Raw genomic sequence first — 15,773 nt, 5'->3', positions numbered from 1 at the left:
CAAGTCTGCATTTATGATGTGGTCTATCCATCTACCCACCCAAAGGAACATCATTCAACAAGAGAAGAATCATATGACATGCGGGTGGACCTCTAAAATGTTTTGCTAAGCAAAACAGGAAAATGTTATGTGGTCCCATTTGTATCAATGTTCAGAAAAGGTAAATCTACAGGGACAGGGTAGAGCAATGGTCACTGGAGTGTAGGAAACAGGGACAGACTTAACAGTAAGTACGTGTGAGACACAGAAGAGTGACAAAAATGGTCCAGAACTAACCATGTTTGTACAAGTTGTATATTTACTTTTCAAAAACTCATTGAGGGGCTAGAGAATCAGCTAAGGAGTTAAGACACTGACTGCTCTTCCAGAGAACTTGGGTTCAATCCCCAGCACCTACATGATGGATTACAACCATCTCTAACTCTGGTTCCAAGGGATCTAATGCCCTCTTCTGGCTTCCATGTGCACTGTACAAATGTGATACACATACATATATGCAGTCAAACATCTATTAACATAAAATAAAAAAGTAAATAAGCCTTTTTTAAAAAAAATCATTGGATTGTGCACTTGAAGTGGGTGAATTATATGCTGTGTAAAAATATAACTGAATAAGATACTTTTAATTCTCAAATTCACAGGCCTGGCCTACGGCTGCTCATCAATGATAAGAGCACATACTAGGCACATGTGAAGCCCTCTATCCTAACACCAAAAATTTTAAATTACTTTAAAAAGTAGAATTCACAAAAAAATATATCCAAAATCCTTCTCAGATCATCGGACTGTACCCTTTATCTCTTAATTGCTGGAGGTTTTACATTTTAGATGCACAAGTTTCAGGTGTGGGCTGAGTTCATAAATCCTGCAAGACTGACCCGGAAGCTTTGGGGGTTTTTAATGGTGACATCTCCACTCTTAACCACCTGCAGGTACTCCCACTTGTGTGTGCCAGGTTTTTCTTGAGAGTGTTTGTCGTGATCTCTTCCATCTCTTTCCAGAGCTTCCTGAAAGAAAAGACAGAGACTCAGAGCAGCATGGCAACCTCAGCTAGCAATTCTGTCTGTCTGTAGCAAATAGTAGAAGCCCTGTGTTTGTATGCTGTGTGGAATCCTGGGCACTTGTGTGTCATTTGGGAAGCACTGGTGGCCTACTGCCAACCACCTCCAAACAGAGCAGCTACTCAAGCCCAGGGCCAATGAGTCAAGTTTGTGTTTACAGAGGAAATGAATACTTAGAGCAGATCAAAGGTCCAATGTGATAATTAGAAACACGCCTTTCACTGTTCAGCTGCCAAGGATCCCTCCCTCCAAGATGCAGGAAAGTCACCAGGCACTGGTTTCAACCAGCCCCACACTCCATCCCGAGGCACTGGACTGGCTTTTGTTTCTCTGCTGTGGAATCACACAAATGTCTCACTTCGCCCTATTTGTTCTTCTCAGGTTTCTGACCTCTCCACATCCTTTCACACCCCCAGTGCCTTTTATCTGGTGCTAGTCTCCCACCCAGAGCTCTCACTGCCTGCTGATAGAACACTCTCTGTGCTCCCCTTTGCCCTTAGATCCCAGGGTGGGCCTGCCCTACCCCACCTCACAGCAGCTCTGTGTATGGTCACACAGTATCCTTCAGCATCGTCTTTGCTGCCAACATACTCTAGTCCCACTGGCCTCTTAATTCACAGAGCAAAGAGCAGCACCCTGCTTGACTTGTCCCTCCAGTTCTCACCAGTGCCTGCCCTGTCTCAAAACCCTTTTGTGTGTGACTCTGTCCCTCAGCCTTAGAAAGCAGGAAAGGGAACCACAGTGCAACATCGCCTGACTTACATGTATGAGATCCACAAATCCCACCTGCTTTGACCTATCTGCAAGGCACACATATCTCTGCACATTGAGTCCTGACTGATGAAGCTTTTTCTTTACTTCTCCACGGGCTAGATGGAGGTGAGACAGGAGAGCCCAGAGCCCTGGATACAATTTCCTTCCTCCTTGATCAACTCCTTTCCATGTCTGACACCCCCTCTCTCTTTTGCAGGGTCTCCCAGCAGACTCAAGTGCTCCCAGCAGACTCAAACATGCAGCACACAGTCACATGGGGAAGAGGTCAAGATGGAGACTGAGACAAGGAAGTGGAGGGTTGTGGGAACCTGAAGGTGGGGTTGCAGCCACTTCGGCACACGGCCTCCCTGGGTGTCCATCCTGTGATTTTTTTTCTCCAGCCACCATTCCTAAGGGTTCAGCTCAGATCTGCAGCTCAACCACAAGCCATTCCCGCCTCTGTCTCCCCTGACCATGTGCATTCTCTCCAAACAAGTATATTTGCTGCCCTTTCTCTTTATTTTGTCACTCATGGTCACCTGACAACATTACCCACCTGTCATCTGTACACACACACTCGCGTCCCCTGTTTTATCACCATGATCTGTCTCCACAACAGTTCGTGGAGAGTCCCACCTCTACTCTTCTGGCTTTTCACATTTCTGAGTCATCTCCTGATCTTGCCAACTTCCTTGTCACTTTTAGGGCTCTGCATTGACAGAAGAGTGAAGAGTCTGTCTTTTATAAAAGTAGCAGAATACAAAAATCAACATAAAGTAGCTTTTCAAACTATAAGGAACTTACAGTGCAGAAGCCAGGGAAGTAACCCCATTAAAGCGGTTTTTAAAAGACTAAGAATCAGTCTAACCAGGGAGTCAGAGGCATTGGAAGACAGACTGGGAAAACGGTTTATGAAAATGACCTACAGGTTCAATGTAATCCCCATCAACGAAACTTCCAGAGGGGAACACAGGGGATGCCCTTCAAACAGATGCAGGCAAGAGCTTTCTGGGAAGGACTCTAGCAGCACAGGGAACAAACCCAAGAACAGACAAGTGGGATTGCATTGAATTAAAAACTCTACAGAACAAAGGAACAACAAACAGAGTAAAGATAGTGTGTTGATTGTTTTTATCAACTCGACACAAGCCAGAGTCATCTGGGAACAGGGAACCTCAACTGAGAAAATGCCTCCATCAGACTGGCCTACAGGCAAGTCTGTGAGGCACTGTCTTGATTAATAATTGTGTGGAAGGGCCCAGTCCACCATGGGTGGTGCCACTCCTGGGCAGGTGGTCCTGGGTTCTATAAGAAAGTAGGCTAAGCAAGCCAATGAGCAGGATTTCTCTGTGGTCTCTGCTTCAGTTCCTACCACCAGGTTCTTTCCTAGAGCTCCCAACTGGCCTGATTTCCCTCCGTGATGGACTGTAAGCTATAAGGTAAAATTATCCCTTTTCCTTTTCGGGTTGCTTTGTCATAGTGTTTATTACACCAGTAGAAAGTTAACTAGCCTGCAGATGAGGAAGAAATTGTGCCAACTATATATCTGACAAGAAATTAATATTTAGGCTCTAAAAAGAAATTCAAAATTTAAGTAACCCCTCCCCAAATCACCCAATTAATAAGAGGACTAATGAACTGAAGAGTCAAGGAAGAAATACTGATGGACAGTAAATATTTGTAAAAATGTTCAACATCCTAAACCATCAGGACAGTGCAAATTAAAACTGCTTTGAGGCTATATCTCACCCAGTCACAGTGGCTTTTACAGAAAAAGGAGAAATAAAGAAAAGAAAGAAGTGAAATGAAAAATACAGTGAATGTTGTACGGACTTGGACAAGGAGGAACCCCAGATACTGCTGGGGGGAGTGCAAAATGATTCTGCCAGTGCATGGAAATCAGCACTGATATTCTCAAAAGACAAAATGTACAAGTACTGCATGATTTAACTATTCTACCCTTGGCATAGACGCAAAGGATTCTAAATCAGCGCACTACAGGAGCACTTGTCCACAATGTCTATTTTACATGTCTGTTTTAAAAGATGAGTCACCTTGGAGAGATGCTCAGTTAAAGAAAAAAAATCAGGTAAGGCACGGATAGCTTCAGGGAGATACTGTGTCCGGGGTAGAACCTTTTGGTTTGTTTCCTATGTGTTTAGTGTTTGGGAGTTGGGGTTAGTTGTGATGGTGGTGGCGGTGGTATGTGTGTGTGTGTATGTGTGTGTGTGTGTGTGTGTGTGTGTGTGTGTGTGTGTGTGTGTGTGTACACATGCAAGTGGAGGCCAGAAGTCACCCACAAGTATTGTTCATCTTGTTTCTGAAAGGTGTCTCCCACTGGCCTGAAACTTACCCAACTAGGCTGGCTGGTCAGTAAACTCCAGAGACCTTCCTGTTTCTGCCCTCCCAACACTGCGGTTAAAAGTGTGTGCCACTGAGTCCAGCTTTCCCTCATGGGTCTTTGGGGTCATACTCAGGACCTCTGCCAGCACTTTTCTGACTGAGCCATCACCCTAGTATATTTGGGGGGGGAGTGCATATATGTATACATGTGTATACATGTGGAGACCAGAATATACTGTTGGGTGATACTCCTTGGCAAATTTGTATACATGTGTATACATGTGGAGGCCAGAATACACCCTGGGTGTCACTCCTTGGCATATATGTATACATGTATATACATGTGGAGGCCAGAATACACCCTGGGTGTCACTCCTTGGCATATATGTATACATGTGTATACATGTGGAGGCCAGAATACACCCTGGGTGTCACTCCTTGGCATATATGTACACATGTGTTTACATGTGGAGGCCAGAATACACCCTTGGGTGTCACTCCTCCTAAGGTGCCATGCTCCTTGTTTGTTTGTTTTTTAAATCTCTTTTGGTCTCTCTGAACCTGGAACTCAGCAGTTAGTCTAGGCTGGCTACACTTGAGCCTCAGGGAAACTGTCCACCTCTGGCTCCCCAGCACTGGGACTATAAGACACATCACTATGTATGTAAACATTTCTATGTGGGTGCTGGGGATCAAACTCAGGTCCTCATCTTCACGTGACACACACTTTACTGACTGAGCTATTGCCACAGTCCCTAGGAGTACTTTGCAATTGTTTATTGCTTTTATAAGTAGAAAACTTAAAAGGCCATTTCCACATGGTGCCTGAAAAGACACAACCTTTCCCCAGCACAAATCGACAAAGGCAGCTGTTGCCAGGTGACAGGGGGACAATTGGAGTTATGTTTCCGTTTCTTGGGGAACCAGGATTAATGGGACATACCCACAAGGCCACTTTCTAGGAACTGAGGAGTTAACCAAGTGTACAGCCCTAGGCTTCCTGGAAACTAAAGCACAGGCTGCTTTGACCTCTCGCTCAGACACGGAAGCCTTTGATTGAAATTGTGCCGTCAGGTCTGTCTCTCCACAAACAAATGGAATGTTCTGCACTGCCAGTATTTGGGGACACATAGTTTGCTTCTTATGAAGAAAAATAAACTGTATCATAACAACCAAGATATAATGGATAAAACATGCCTGGTGTTAGAGCCCCTCCCTCTGCCCAAGTCACAGAATTGAGGCAGGCAGGACTGGCAGGCAGCGATGGGAACCAGACATCAGCCAGCAGCCACAGGAAACCCAGGAGATCTGCCTGCAAGTACCCCCTCATCTGGTCATGTCAATGCCACTCCTGAAGAATATGCATGCCCTGTTTATTTCGATGGTGACAATGAATAGCGGCATCCAATTCCCCCTGTGCATCTAGTCATGACTCCAGTGAGTCAGGTTCACCCCTAGCCTAGGACATCCATAGGTCTTTGTTGACCGGAAAAGGAGATCACCCCCACACGTGATTCCCTACCCACTTCCTAGGACAACTGCTGCAGTGATGGCTTTCATAAAGTGTGGTCAGATCCCACACCTCAGCACTTGAGTGTCAGAGGAGTCGTGGGAGACACACAGCTGACTACCCTCCCCAAAAGCCTACTGAAGAGAAGTGCGCACAGGGTAATAAGTGAGTCTCTCAGTGAGACTCGCTTGTGTCTCTAGGGCTACAGCAGCCACATGATACACCTCTCTGCATGACCAGTGTTTAGTTGGTCCACAAGCACCTCACCAGCAAGCCAGGCTCTGTCTGGAAGGGAAGGCAGGCTGCTATTGAAGATGGGAGTGCCTACCAGAGTTCCCTTACCATAGACTTCCTCAGAGCCCCCCAGGGCACCTGCAGTGGTTCCCTTACTGTGATGATTTGAAAGAAAATGGCCCCCACAGGGAGTGGCACTATTAGGAGGTGTGGCCTTGTTGGAGGAAGTGTGTCACTGTGGGATGGGCTCTGAGGTCTTTTTCTCAAGCATTGCTCAGTATGACAGTTAGTTGACTTCCTGTTGCCTGCACAATACAGCACTCTCAGCTCCAGCAGCACGTCAGCCTGCATGCTGCCATGCTCCCCTTCATAATCATAGTAGGCTGAACCTCTGAAAGTGTAAGCGAGCCTCCTCAATTAAATGTTTCCTTTATAAGAGTTGCCATGGTCCTGGTGCCTCTTCACAGCAATAGTAAACCCTAACTAAGACACTTACCATGGACTTCCCATGGACCCCAGGGTGCTATGGTCTTCACTGACACTATCCCTTCCAAAATTCATGTTGAAACTTAACCCCACTGCAGCGGGAATCAAGACATGTGGCCTTTAAGATGGGACTAAGTCACAGAGGCTCTGCCTCCCTGAGTGTGATCAGCACCATTGTGTAAAGGTTCCAGAGAGGGCTTTCTTGCCCTCCCTCCCTCCCTGTGACCTGGTATCACCCCTAGCACTCTCTGCCTTATGACCTTGAGACAGAGCCTCTTGCTGAATCAGAAGCTTGCCTTTGCAGCTTGGCTGGCTGACCAGGCAGCTCTGGTAATTCCCCTGTCCCCAAGCCCTAGTGCTAGGCCCCTGCCACAGACAACCATGCCTGGCATTTCACATGAGTGTTGGAGATTTGAACTCAGCCCCCTATTTTTTTGTGACAGAGTATTGCTAGGTTCCCCATAGCTCAGGCAAAGCTTGAACCCATGATTAATTTCCTGAGTAGCTGGGACAGGCCTGTGTCCCCAGGCCTGGCACACAGACACTGTCATAGTTTTCTAAAGAGAGACGAATAAAGGAACAACCACAAGGGGACCATACTGTCCTTCCACACACTGCCTTAACCGTCTCCTCTATGTTTCCTTCACAGCAGGTCAGCTTCACCCTGCAGACCCTTGTCACATTTGTTCCCCAGTTAAAAATGGGGAACAATTAAGTCCAGCCACAGAGCAAAAACAAATTAGGAAGGGAGTTAGTATTGCCTGGCTCCTAGCACAGGTGGTACACTTGTACAGCTTTCATTTACGATCTTGTCCACACCACAGTCCTCCAATGTAGGTGTCAATTTCAGCCCCACTCAGCACCATAACTGATCAGTGTTACAGATGAGGCAATGGACAATCAGAGAGGTTCAGTAATTCATCTAAGATGCACAGCCTTCTATGATCCTTCTTTTTGTCTCTTCAGTGTAAGGTACCTTCCCCATTTCTGCACATCCTTGCTGACGCAGGCTCCTCATACACAAGAGTCTCATGTCTGTTTGACAAGCCATAGGGCAGAAAGCTGCTCCAGGCAGTTTTAGCTACAGAGATCCTTGGAATGAGACCCCTAAAACTCACCTTTTCTGCATGATATCAACTCAGAGATACAGAGATGAGAAGTTCTTGGTTGTGCATGCTGGTGTGTCTGGACATTTCTCTCAGCATGTACCATCATTTTCCTTCCAGACTTCTGGAATAGCCCCACAAACCCTTTGAACTGTTATCTTCCTCAAACGCTATGGATTGTGTGTGTTTAGTGCTTTGGAGAGGTGCTTTGTGACAAGAGACACAATGCAATAGGTTGACGTGGGGTGCTGGTGGGGGCACACAGAGGCAGACACACACACACACACACACACACACACACACACACACACACACACACACACAGAGGGCTCGGGCATAGTACAAACATTCTAGCTCAACACAAAGCCACTTTTCTGCCTCCTGCCCAGGCTGATCAGTAAGCTGCCACCTAGCCTTTCTAGCTAGGAGACTCAGAACTTCCTGCTCAAGGAAGCAGCATGGGTGAATTCTCTCCATTTTGTAAGGGAGGTGAGTAGGCCTGCTCCAGCCTGAAGCAAGAATGAAGTCTTGCCTCTTGGTATCACTTCCTATGAGAGAAGCAAAAATCTCCTGTGAAGCCAAATCTCCCAGAAGCACATCACATGGTATCTGTGTTCTTTGCCCTGTGATGCTGGTCTCCAATATAGTAGGGATGGCAAATAGAACCTTCTAGAGGACAGCCTAAAGAGAGAGTAGGTCACAGGACTCCATTCTCACTGATGACCATTGATGACGTCAGTTTCCCAGAAATGGATTAACTCCTGTGAGATCTAGTGCTGTAGATGAATGATAGATAAATAAAACATTGATTGGCCAGTAGCCAGGCAGGAAGTATAGGCGGGAGTAGCAGAGAGGAGAATTGAGAGAACAGGAAGGCGGAGAGGAGGAGACACCAGCCTGCCGTCCAGGGAGCATCATGTAGAGGCAGCAGGTAAAGTCACGGAACATGTGGCAACATATAGCTTAACAGAAATGGGCTGAGTATAAGAGTAAGAGCTAGACAATGGTAGGCCTGAGCTAATGGCTGAACAGTTTATAATATAAGTCTCTGTGTGTTTACTTGGTTGGGTCTGAGCAGCTGTGGGACTGGCAGGTGAGAGAGATTTGTGCTGACCATGGGCCAGGCAGGAAACTAGCTACAATCTAGTTGTTATAAAAGTAAGCCAGCCCTTCCCAGTGTCTTCACACATCACTCACACATGTGCCTGTGTGCAGCCCTTTCCTCATACTCTTCTACCATACTGTGCCACAGCCAGGGCAATCTCTTATGGACCCTAATACCTGTGCCACACTGTTTGGACCTTCTAGCCACCAGAATCATGAATCAACTAAACCTCTTTGTTGTATAAAGAACCCAGACTCAAGCATTATGTTGTAGCAACACCAAATTAACTAACACAGATGGATACAAAGTCCTATGACTAAGTCTCAATGTCACCCGTTAGGGCTCCTTTCTAGTTTCAAAAATCCATATATAGCATGTGTCTACAGGAAAGATATCAAGACCAAATGGGAGCAGCAATGGGCTCTCTACTTAGAATAGAAGCAGCAAACCCAAGGGTTCGAGGCATAACTGTATGATAGCAGTCACATTCTACTCTTCCCTGTCCTTGGTCAGACCCAGTTATTTCAGCTTTCTCTGAGCATTGCCAGGCCTGGGGGCAGCAATAAGTGGTGGGCAGTAGACAAACATGCTCTTACTCTGTGAAAGGTAACAGAGACCCCAGCCTGGCATTCAGTTCTAGTGTCCAGGCAAGTCCTAGGGCACCCAATAGGAGGCAGCATAGCTGAAGATCACCCATGGGCCACTCACTTGTCCCAAGGTTCAGAGGAGGAGGAGCCCATGGTTGGAAGGGTGTTGAGCATCCTCATCTCTCTGCATCCTGACATAAGCTAGGAGCTAACCTTCCTTCCTTATGTTATTCTATATTGACCCATGTACCCGCACTGCATCTGACTCTATGGAGCTTCACCCTTTCTCCAGAACCCACCAGCACTATAACCCATAATTCCTATGCCCATCTACCTGAGCAGTGTTTGGCCCAGGGGTGGGAGCATGAGACAGTTTTTGTATAATGTTTTTCAATCCTATTGGATCAAATCTCCCCTTTCCTTCTTTTGATGATACTTTGTGCTTGTGTGACAGATTGAACTCCAGTCCAACTTACTCCTCATCTTCCCTCCTCTAGTCTTGGCTTGAGTATCCATGAACATGTATAGGGAGGGGTACAGCTCTGAGTCCTCCTTCTTCAGGGCAGTGATCCTCCAGATGCTGGTTTGAGGATGAGGGGGTGAGAGAAGAACAGTGTCGCTCCCATTCTTTGGGTCCTAACATAGTCCTTGCTCTTTCATGTGTCTTTCTTGGGCTAAGAGTGTGGGACAAGAAGTGTCCCCATCTGCAAGTCTTCCGGTTGACTCTGACAGATGTTGACACTCAAGGTAGATTCAGGGAGTGTATCTGTGGAGTCCTCTGTGCTACACAGTATCCTCAGATGGCACCTCCAGCATTAGCTTCATGGCATGCAAAGGCTGGCTCATGCATGGCCACTGAATTTGAGTGATTGGAGAACCAGTTTCAGATCAGCCTCCTGCCTTAGAACTCCTCCTACCAACCTCATGTCTCTATCTCACTTTGCCGAGGGTCCTGGGCTCAGAAGAGCCTTGTTCATTGGTGGTCCTCTATGTACAAAGGACACAAGTGAGACACCCTTGGTAAAAAACTGTGGGGGAGAATCCTACTAAAGATGACCAAGATTACTCCAGCAAATGGAGCCTGCAACAGTCTATCACTGGTTTCCATCTCAGGTGAACAGACTGTGCCTCCCCAGGTTCAGCAAGAGTGTGATGAGGAAGAGGAGTGCATGGATGCTCTTAACTGAAGAGCAGCAGCTAGCAGGCAGATCTTATCATCCTCCACCCCCAGGGCAGTTTCTGTGTCTCCTCTAGGAACAGAAAAATCAAGTCATTTCAGCAACAGGAAAAAAAGCTTCATTTTTGATAGAACTGAAAACAATAGAAAGTACAACTCTGACAAAGGACAGAAACATCAAAACTAATGGTTGTGATGGTGCATGTGTGTGTGTGCTGGGGGGAGGTGTATGAGTACATGTACTCAAGTATGGTAAGAGAAGGCAGTCTATCCTATAATACTTTTTAAAAAAACACTCCAACTCTTCAACAGAATCTGGACAATGACTTGACACATTGTGCACTGTCCCACGGACTACCAAGGAAACAGTTCTACTACTGAGTCCAATGTGCCCTGATTTTTCATTTCACATGAGCTGTCGTCTCACTGCTTTCCCATGTCACCACTTAAAAGTTTTATTATTAGGCAAAGGGAGTCTGTGTTTGGGTGGGTGGAGTGTTTGCGATTACATCTTAAGGCTCTTCCCAAAGCTATAGATGGCATCATGGGCCACACAACTGTCAACAGAACATAAGACAAGCCTGACATTAGTCAGCCTACTCAGTCTGGGTGGACCTGCCAGCAGAGCGCACATCAGAAAGGGTCTGATGGGGTTGGGGCAGGACCAGAGTCCAGAGGCTGGCTCACCTTGAGGAGTCCCTGGACCCCTCTTGGATTGGATTTCTTCATTTGAGAAGATAATGGAAAGGCCACTGCTCCCTAGGTTTTGTTTTTCTTTGTTTGTTGTTCTTCAAGACATCCAAGTGTTTGTCATGTAAATCTCACTATCACCTTTGTGTCACCCAAGGCTTTTCTTTTCCAACGCTGCCCTAGAAGTTACTTAACCCAGGCTCCACTTATTAAACAGTGTGAGAGATTTTCCAGGGGCTCAGCAGGCCTGCTTCCCTCCTGGGGAGATCTCTGAAGGGAGGATATCTTTTCTCAGAGAGTGGAGTCCACTTTGACCAATGTTAGGAAATGTGTCTGCTAAAGACATGGAGATCACAGTAGCCAGGCACAAAAGACTCTCCAGTGTTTCCAGTGTTCATGGGGTTTTAGGAACTCTTAACTCAAAATTAAGAGGCAATTTTAAGGCAGTTTAAAGCAATGCATAGACTACAAACTAGTTCTTGCTTCCCTTCCTCTTTTTTCATAACTGTAACTGTGGAAACAGAATGAGCCTCTAAGTTCAACCATTTTCTTGCAGGCAGTAGCTGCATCTTGGGGCTCTGTAACCTCATAAGCCATGGTAACGGCAGGTGATTTAATTAAGTGAACATTTACTCCTCTGGCCAATGCAGGCTAACCTGTGAGAGAACTAAGCCCAACAAGAGCTACTTTTACCACCAGTGCCCGACATGGACACAGCCAAAGGAGGCCAGATGCAAACGTCTAGGTTTCAGAGGTTTGTGGCAGCAGGATGCTGTGGTGAAAAAGCTGTGGTGGAGCAAAGCTGTTCACCTCCTGACTGCCAACAAACAGGGAAGGGAGGGGAGAAGAAGGGAGGGAGGGAGGGAGAACAAGATAGTACCTTCAAAGGCATGCCCCCAAGTGACCAGCTTCCTCCAACATTGGCTCTTGTGAGCTAGTCATCTCTTGATTATATTACTAGGGAGATAGTCATTCTTGAACACATGAGGAAGTTCACAACGGAAATTCATATTCAAACCACATTCTCTGCCCTGGTGTCCAAAAGCTCACAGTATCTCACAATGCAAAATGCACCCAGTCCACTGCACTGTCCCCACAGTAGTCCACTGCACTGTCCCCACAGTAGTCCACCGCACTGTCCCCACAGTAGTCCACTGCAAGCATCCCCACAGTAGTCCACTGCACTGTCCCCACAGTAGTCCACTGCACTGTCCCCACAGTAGTCCACTGCACTGTCCCCACAGTAGTCCACTGCACTCGTCCCCACAGTAGTCCACTGCACTGTCCCCACAGTAGTCCACTGCACTGTCCCCACAGTAGTCCACTGCACTGTCCCCACAGTAGTCCGCTGCACTGTCCCCACAGTAGTCCGCTGCACTGTCCCCACAGTAGTCCACTGCACTGTCCCCACAGTAGTCCACTGCACTGTCCCCACAGTAGTCCACTGCACTGTCCCCACAGTAGTCCACTGCACTGTCCCCACAGTAGTCCACTGCACTGTCCCCACAGTAGTCCACTGCACTGTCCCCACAGTAGTCCACTGCAAGCATCCCCACAGTAGTCCACTGCACTGTCCCCACAGTAGTCCACTGCACCGTCCCCACAGTAGTCCACTGCACTGTCCCCACAGTAGTCCACTGCACTGTCCCCACAGTAGTCCACTGCACTGTCCCCACAGTAGTCCACTGCACTGTCCCCACAGTAGTCCACTGCACTGTCCCCACAGTAGTCCACTGCACCGTCCCCACAGTAGTCCACTGCACCGTCCCCACAGTAGTCCACTGCACCGTCCCCACAGTAGTCCACTGCACCGTCCCCACAGTAGTCCACTGCACCGTCCCCACAGTAGTCCACTGCACCGTCCCCACAGTAGTCCACTGCACCGTCCCCACAGTAGTCCACTGCACTGTCCCCACAGTAGTCCACTGCACTGTCCCCACAGTAGTCCACTGCACTGTCCCCACAGTAGTCCACTGCACTGTCCCCACAGTAGTCCACTGCACTGTCCCCACAGTAGTCCACTGCACTGTCCCCACAGTAGTCCACTGCACTGTCCCCACAGTAGTCCACTGCACCGTCCCCACAGTAGTCCACTGCACCGTCCCCACAGTAGTCCACTGCACCGTCCCCACAGTAGTCCACTGCACTCGTCCCCACAGTAGTCCGCTGCACTGTCCCCACAGTAGTCCACTGCACTGTCCCCACAGTAGTCCACTGCACTGTCCCCACAGTAGTCCACCTGCAAGCGTCCCCACAGTCTCAACAGTCAGCATTTCTCAAAAGTCCAAGATCAAAGGCTCCTCTGCGACTCAAGACAAACTCTTTCTGTAAGTCCCTATAAACGTTTTTAAAAATTGCATATTCCCAGGATACAGCAGTTGAGTAGGCACAGAGTAAAATACCTCTACTCCAAAGTGGAGAGCTAGGAGACTAGAAATGATTGTCTGAAGCAAAGCAAGAACAAAGCCTAGCAGGGTGAAACAGATGTTGCAGTTCCATGCCCTGCATCTGGGACAAATGATATTGAGGTATGAATCCAAAAGGCTTAAGAAGCTCTGCTCCCACAACTTTGCTGGCTACAGCCCTCGAGCTCTCTCTCTCTAGACTGCTCGCTCCCTGCAGCTCTGTTCCATGAGGCTTCCTTTAGGTGTTTAGAGTTCCTGGAGTCTCCACTGCAGTTTTAGCTTTAATTCAGCCTCTCAGGACTCCAACCCTGCCACATCACCTGGTCTCTCAAGTTTTCATTTAAAATTTGGGTAGAAGGCTCCATGAGCCCACAACTCTTGCCTTCTGCGTGTGGGCACCATGTGGATGACGCCAGCAGCTAAGCAGTGCCAGGTTTTCCTGGGTCCAGTCTCAGTGGCCACTGAGTGTCTGGACGGTAGACGAGGAGAAACATTTCCCTAGGCGGCCCCTGTGAGAGCAGAGACCAAAGCGATTTTCTCAAACCCAGGTCTTTCAAAGGAGTTTACATTGTTACACACTTACGTCTGTGGTATGGTCCAGCCAACTCCTAAGACACTTTCACAGCATCTTTCCCATCCAATGCAAAACACTTGGCTTCCTTTTAATGGCTCTAATCTCTCTAGCAACCACACCTTCTTTGGCGTCCATTTTAAATGTATTTCCTTTTCTGGCTGGACTCTTAGGCTTGTAACGTCTTTCCACTTGGCTCTTTGTCTCAATTCTCACTCTAAACCTGGCCAAGACACCCAGAAACATCCGTGCCACTGCCTTAACTCCGAGCTGTCTTGAATTTTCTAGATTAATTATCCTGTCACAATTAACCTTAGCCTCCCATGAGTCTCAGGGAATGACACAGACAAGTTTTCAGCCAGAATGTAGCCTTCCTGGCTCTAATTCAATACCCAGGAGAGGCCCATCCCTGTGTGAAAACTCCTGAGTGATGTCTTTAGGGCCTGAGTTCCTATAAGAGGTCTCCTGGTCCTCCCGGTAGGTTGCCAATTTTGGCTTGCTTCTGTAAACATTTGCAGGTTCTTCCCATGAAGTAATTCAAAGGCTTTGCACATGGCTGAGTAGTCACAGGAACAGGCTCTCGTCTATTTGTTTTCTCTCTTAGCTACTTTTCATTGTTTTGACAGAAATACTTGAAGGAGAAAAGGTTTGGGTCCACAGTTTCAGATTTTTCAGTTCATGGGTGCTTGGCTCCATCTCTGTGGGCCTGTGGCAAGTGGGGACTCAATAGTAAGGTGTGTCACTTTCCTGTTGTTTTGATAAAATACCGTGACCAAAAGCAATTTAAGAGTTGATTTTAGCTTGTGGTTCCACAGGGTGTGGAAGGCGTGACTGCTCGCAGGAAGAGGACATGGGCTCTCCACAAACAGAAGGCAGAAATACAGGACTGCCGGTAGGTAGGTCAAAGCCCTAGAACTCTCAAATCTACCTCCAGTGGTAGATACCTCCATATTTCCTCCAGCAAGTCTCCACCTCCTAAAGGTTCCATGTCAAATCCCAAGCAGTGCCACCAACTGGTGACAGAACATTCAAAAACATAAGCCTATGGGGAACATGTCTCATCCAAAGCCACCGCACAAAGAGAGGATGACAGAGCAATGTAACTCACCTCATGGTATCCAGGAAACAGAGAGAAAAGGACCAGAGACAGGTGCGCCTCTTGAGAGCACTTCCTCAATGACCTGCTTCCTCCAACTAGGACCTACCATCTAAGAGTCCATTCAGCTATGCACCCAACACAGATGAATCTATCCACAAGGCCAGCATTCTCATGACCCAGTAATCCTTCAATAGCGGCACTAGCTTGGGACGAGGTCATCAACACATCAGCATCAGAGGACATTCCAGATCTAAGTCACAACATCCAAGGATGTCCTTTGTTCCCTTGAACAGATTCAGAAAGTTTAGAGAAAATTCACAACGGGTAAGAATCAAGGCTTTCCAAGCAAGAAAGATAAAACAAATCTACTGTGAATTTGTGTTCACTTCCCCTTCTCAGCATAAGAATTTTGTGTGGCTTGAATTTATGAAGGTCCGCATGCTACCACAGTTCCCGTGAGTCCATTTGTGCCTCAGTCCTGTTGTGTCTGGAAGATGTTGCTCCTTGTAATTACCCACCACCTCTGGTTGTTTCATTTTCTGCCAGTTGGCTTTCTTTCTCTCCCTTCCTTTCCTTTCTCTTCCTGTCTCTCTCTCCCTCTCTCTCTCCCTCCTTTCTTTCTTCCTTTTCCTTCTTTCCTTCCTTT

At 47.4% G+C, this 15,773-nt stretch overlaps 1 protein-coding gene across 17 annotated transcripts in view; it reads right to left on the bottom strand.

Annotated features, from left to right (window-relative positions):
* Positions 1-15,773, bottom strand: part of Agtpbp1 (ATP/GTP binding carboxypeptidase 1) — a 268,316-nt gene that overhangs the window by 111,508 nt on the left and 141,035 nt on the right. For 16 of the 17 annotated variants that reach the window (XR_008215687.1, XR_008215685.1, XR_008215686.1 and 13 more), the window contains one exon: positions 879-1,007. Coding sequence is in view for 14 of the 17 variants with exons in the window: in XM_052727755.1 (XP_052583715.1) it covers positions 879-1,007 (129 nt within the window). In the remaining 3 variants the exon portion in view is untranslated. Of the gene's footprint in view, positions 1-878; positions 1,008-1,103; positions 2,524-15,773 lie in introns of those variants that run through there. The other variant, XM_052727757.1, reaches the window with a different exon arrangement.

The sequence above is a fragment of the Peromyscus californicus genome, unplaced genomic scaffold (genome assembly GCF_007827085.1).
Source record: "Peromyscus californicus insignis strain IS unplaced genomic scaffold, ASM782708v3 Scaffold_8__1_contigs__length_139910024, whole genome shotgun sequence".
NCBI classification, from domain to species: Eukaryota; Metazoa; Chordata; class Mammalia; order Rodentia; family Cricetidae; genus Peromyscus; species Peromyscus californicus.
This window is presented reverse-complemented; position numbering and strand designations above follow the sequence as displayed.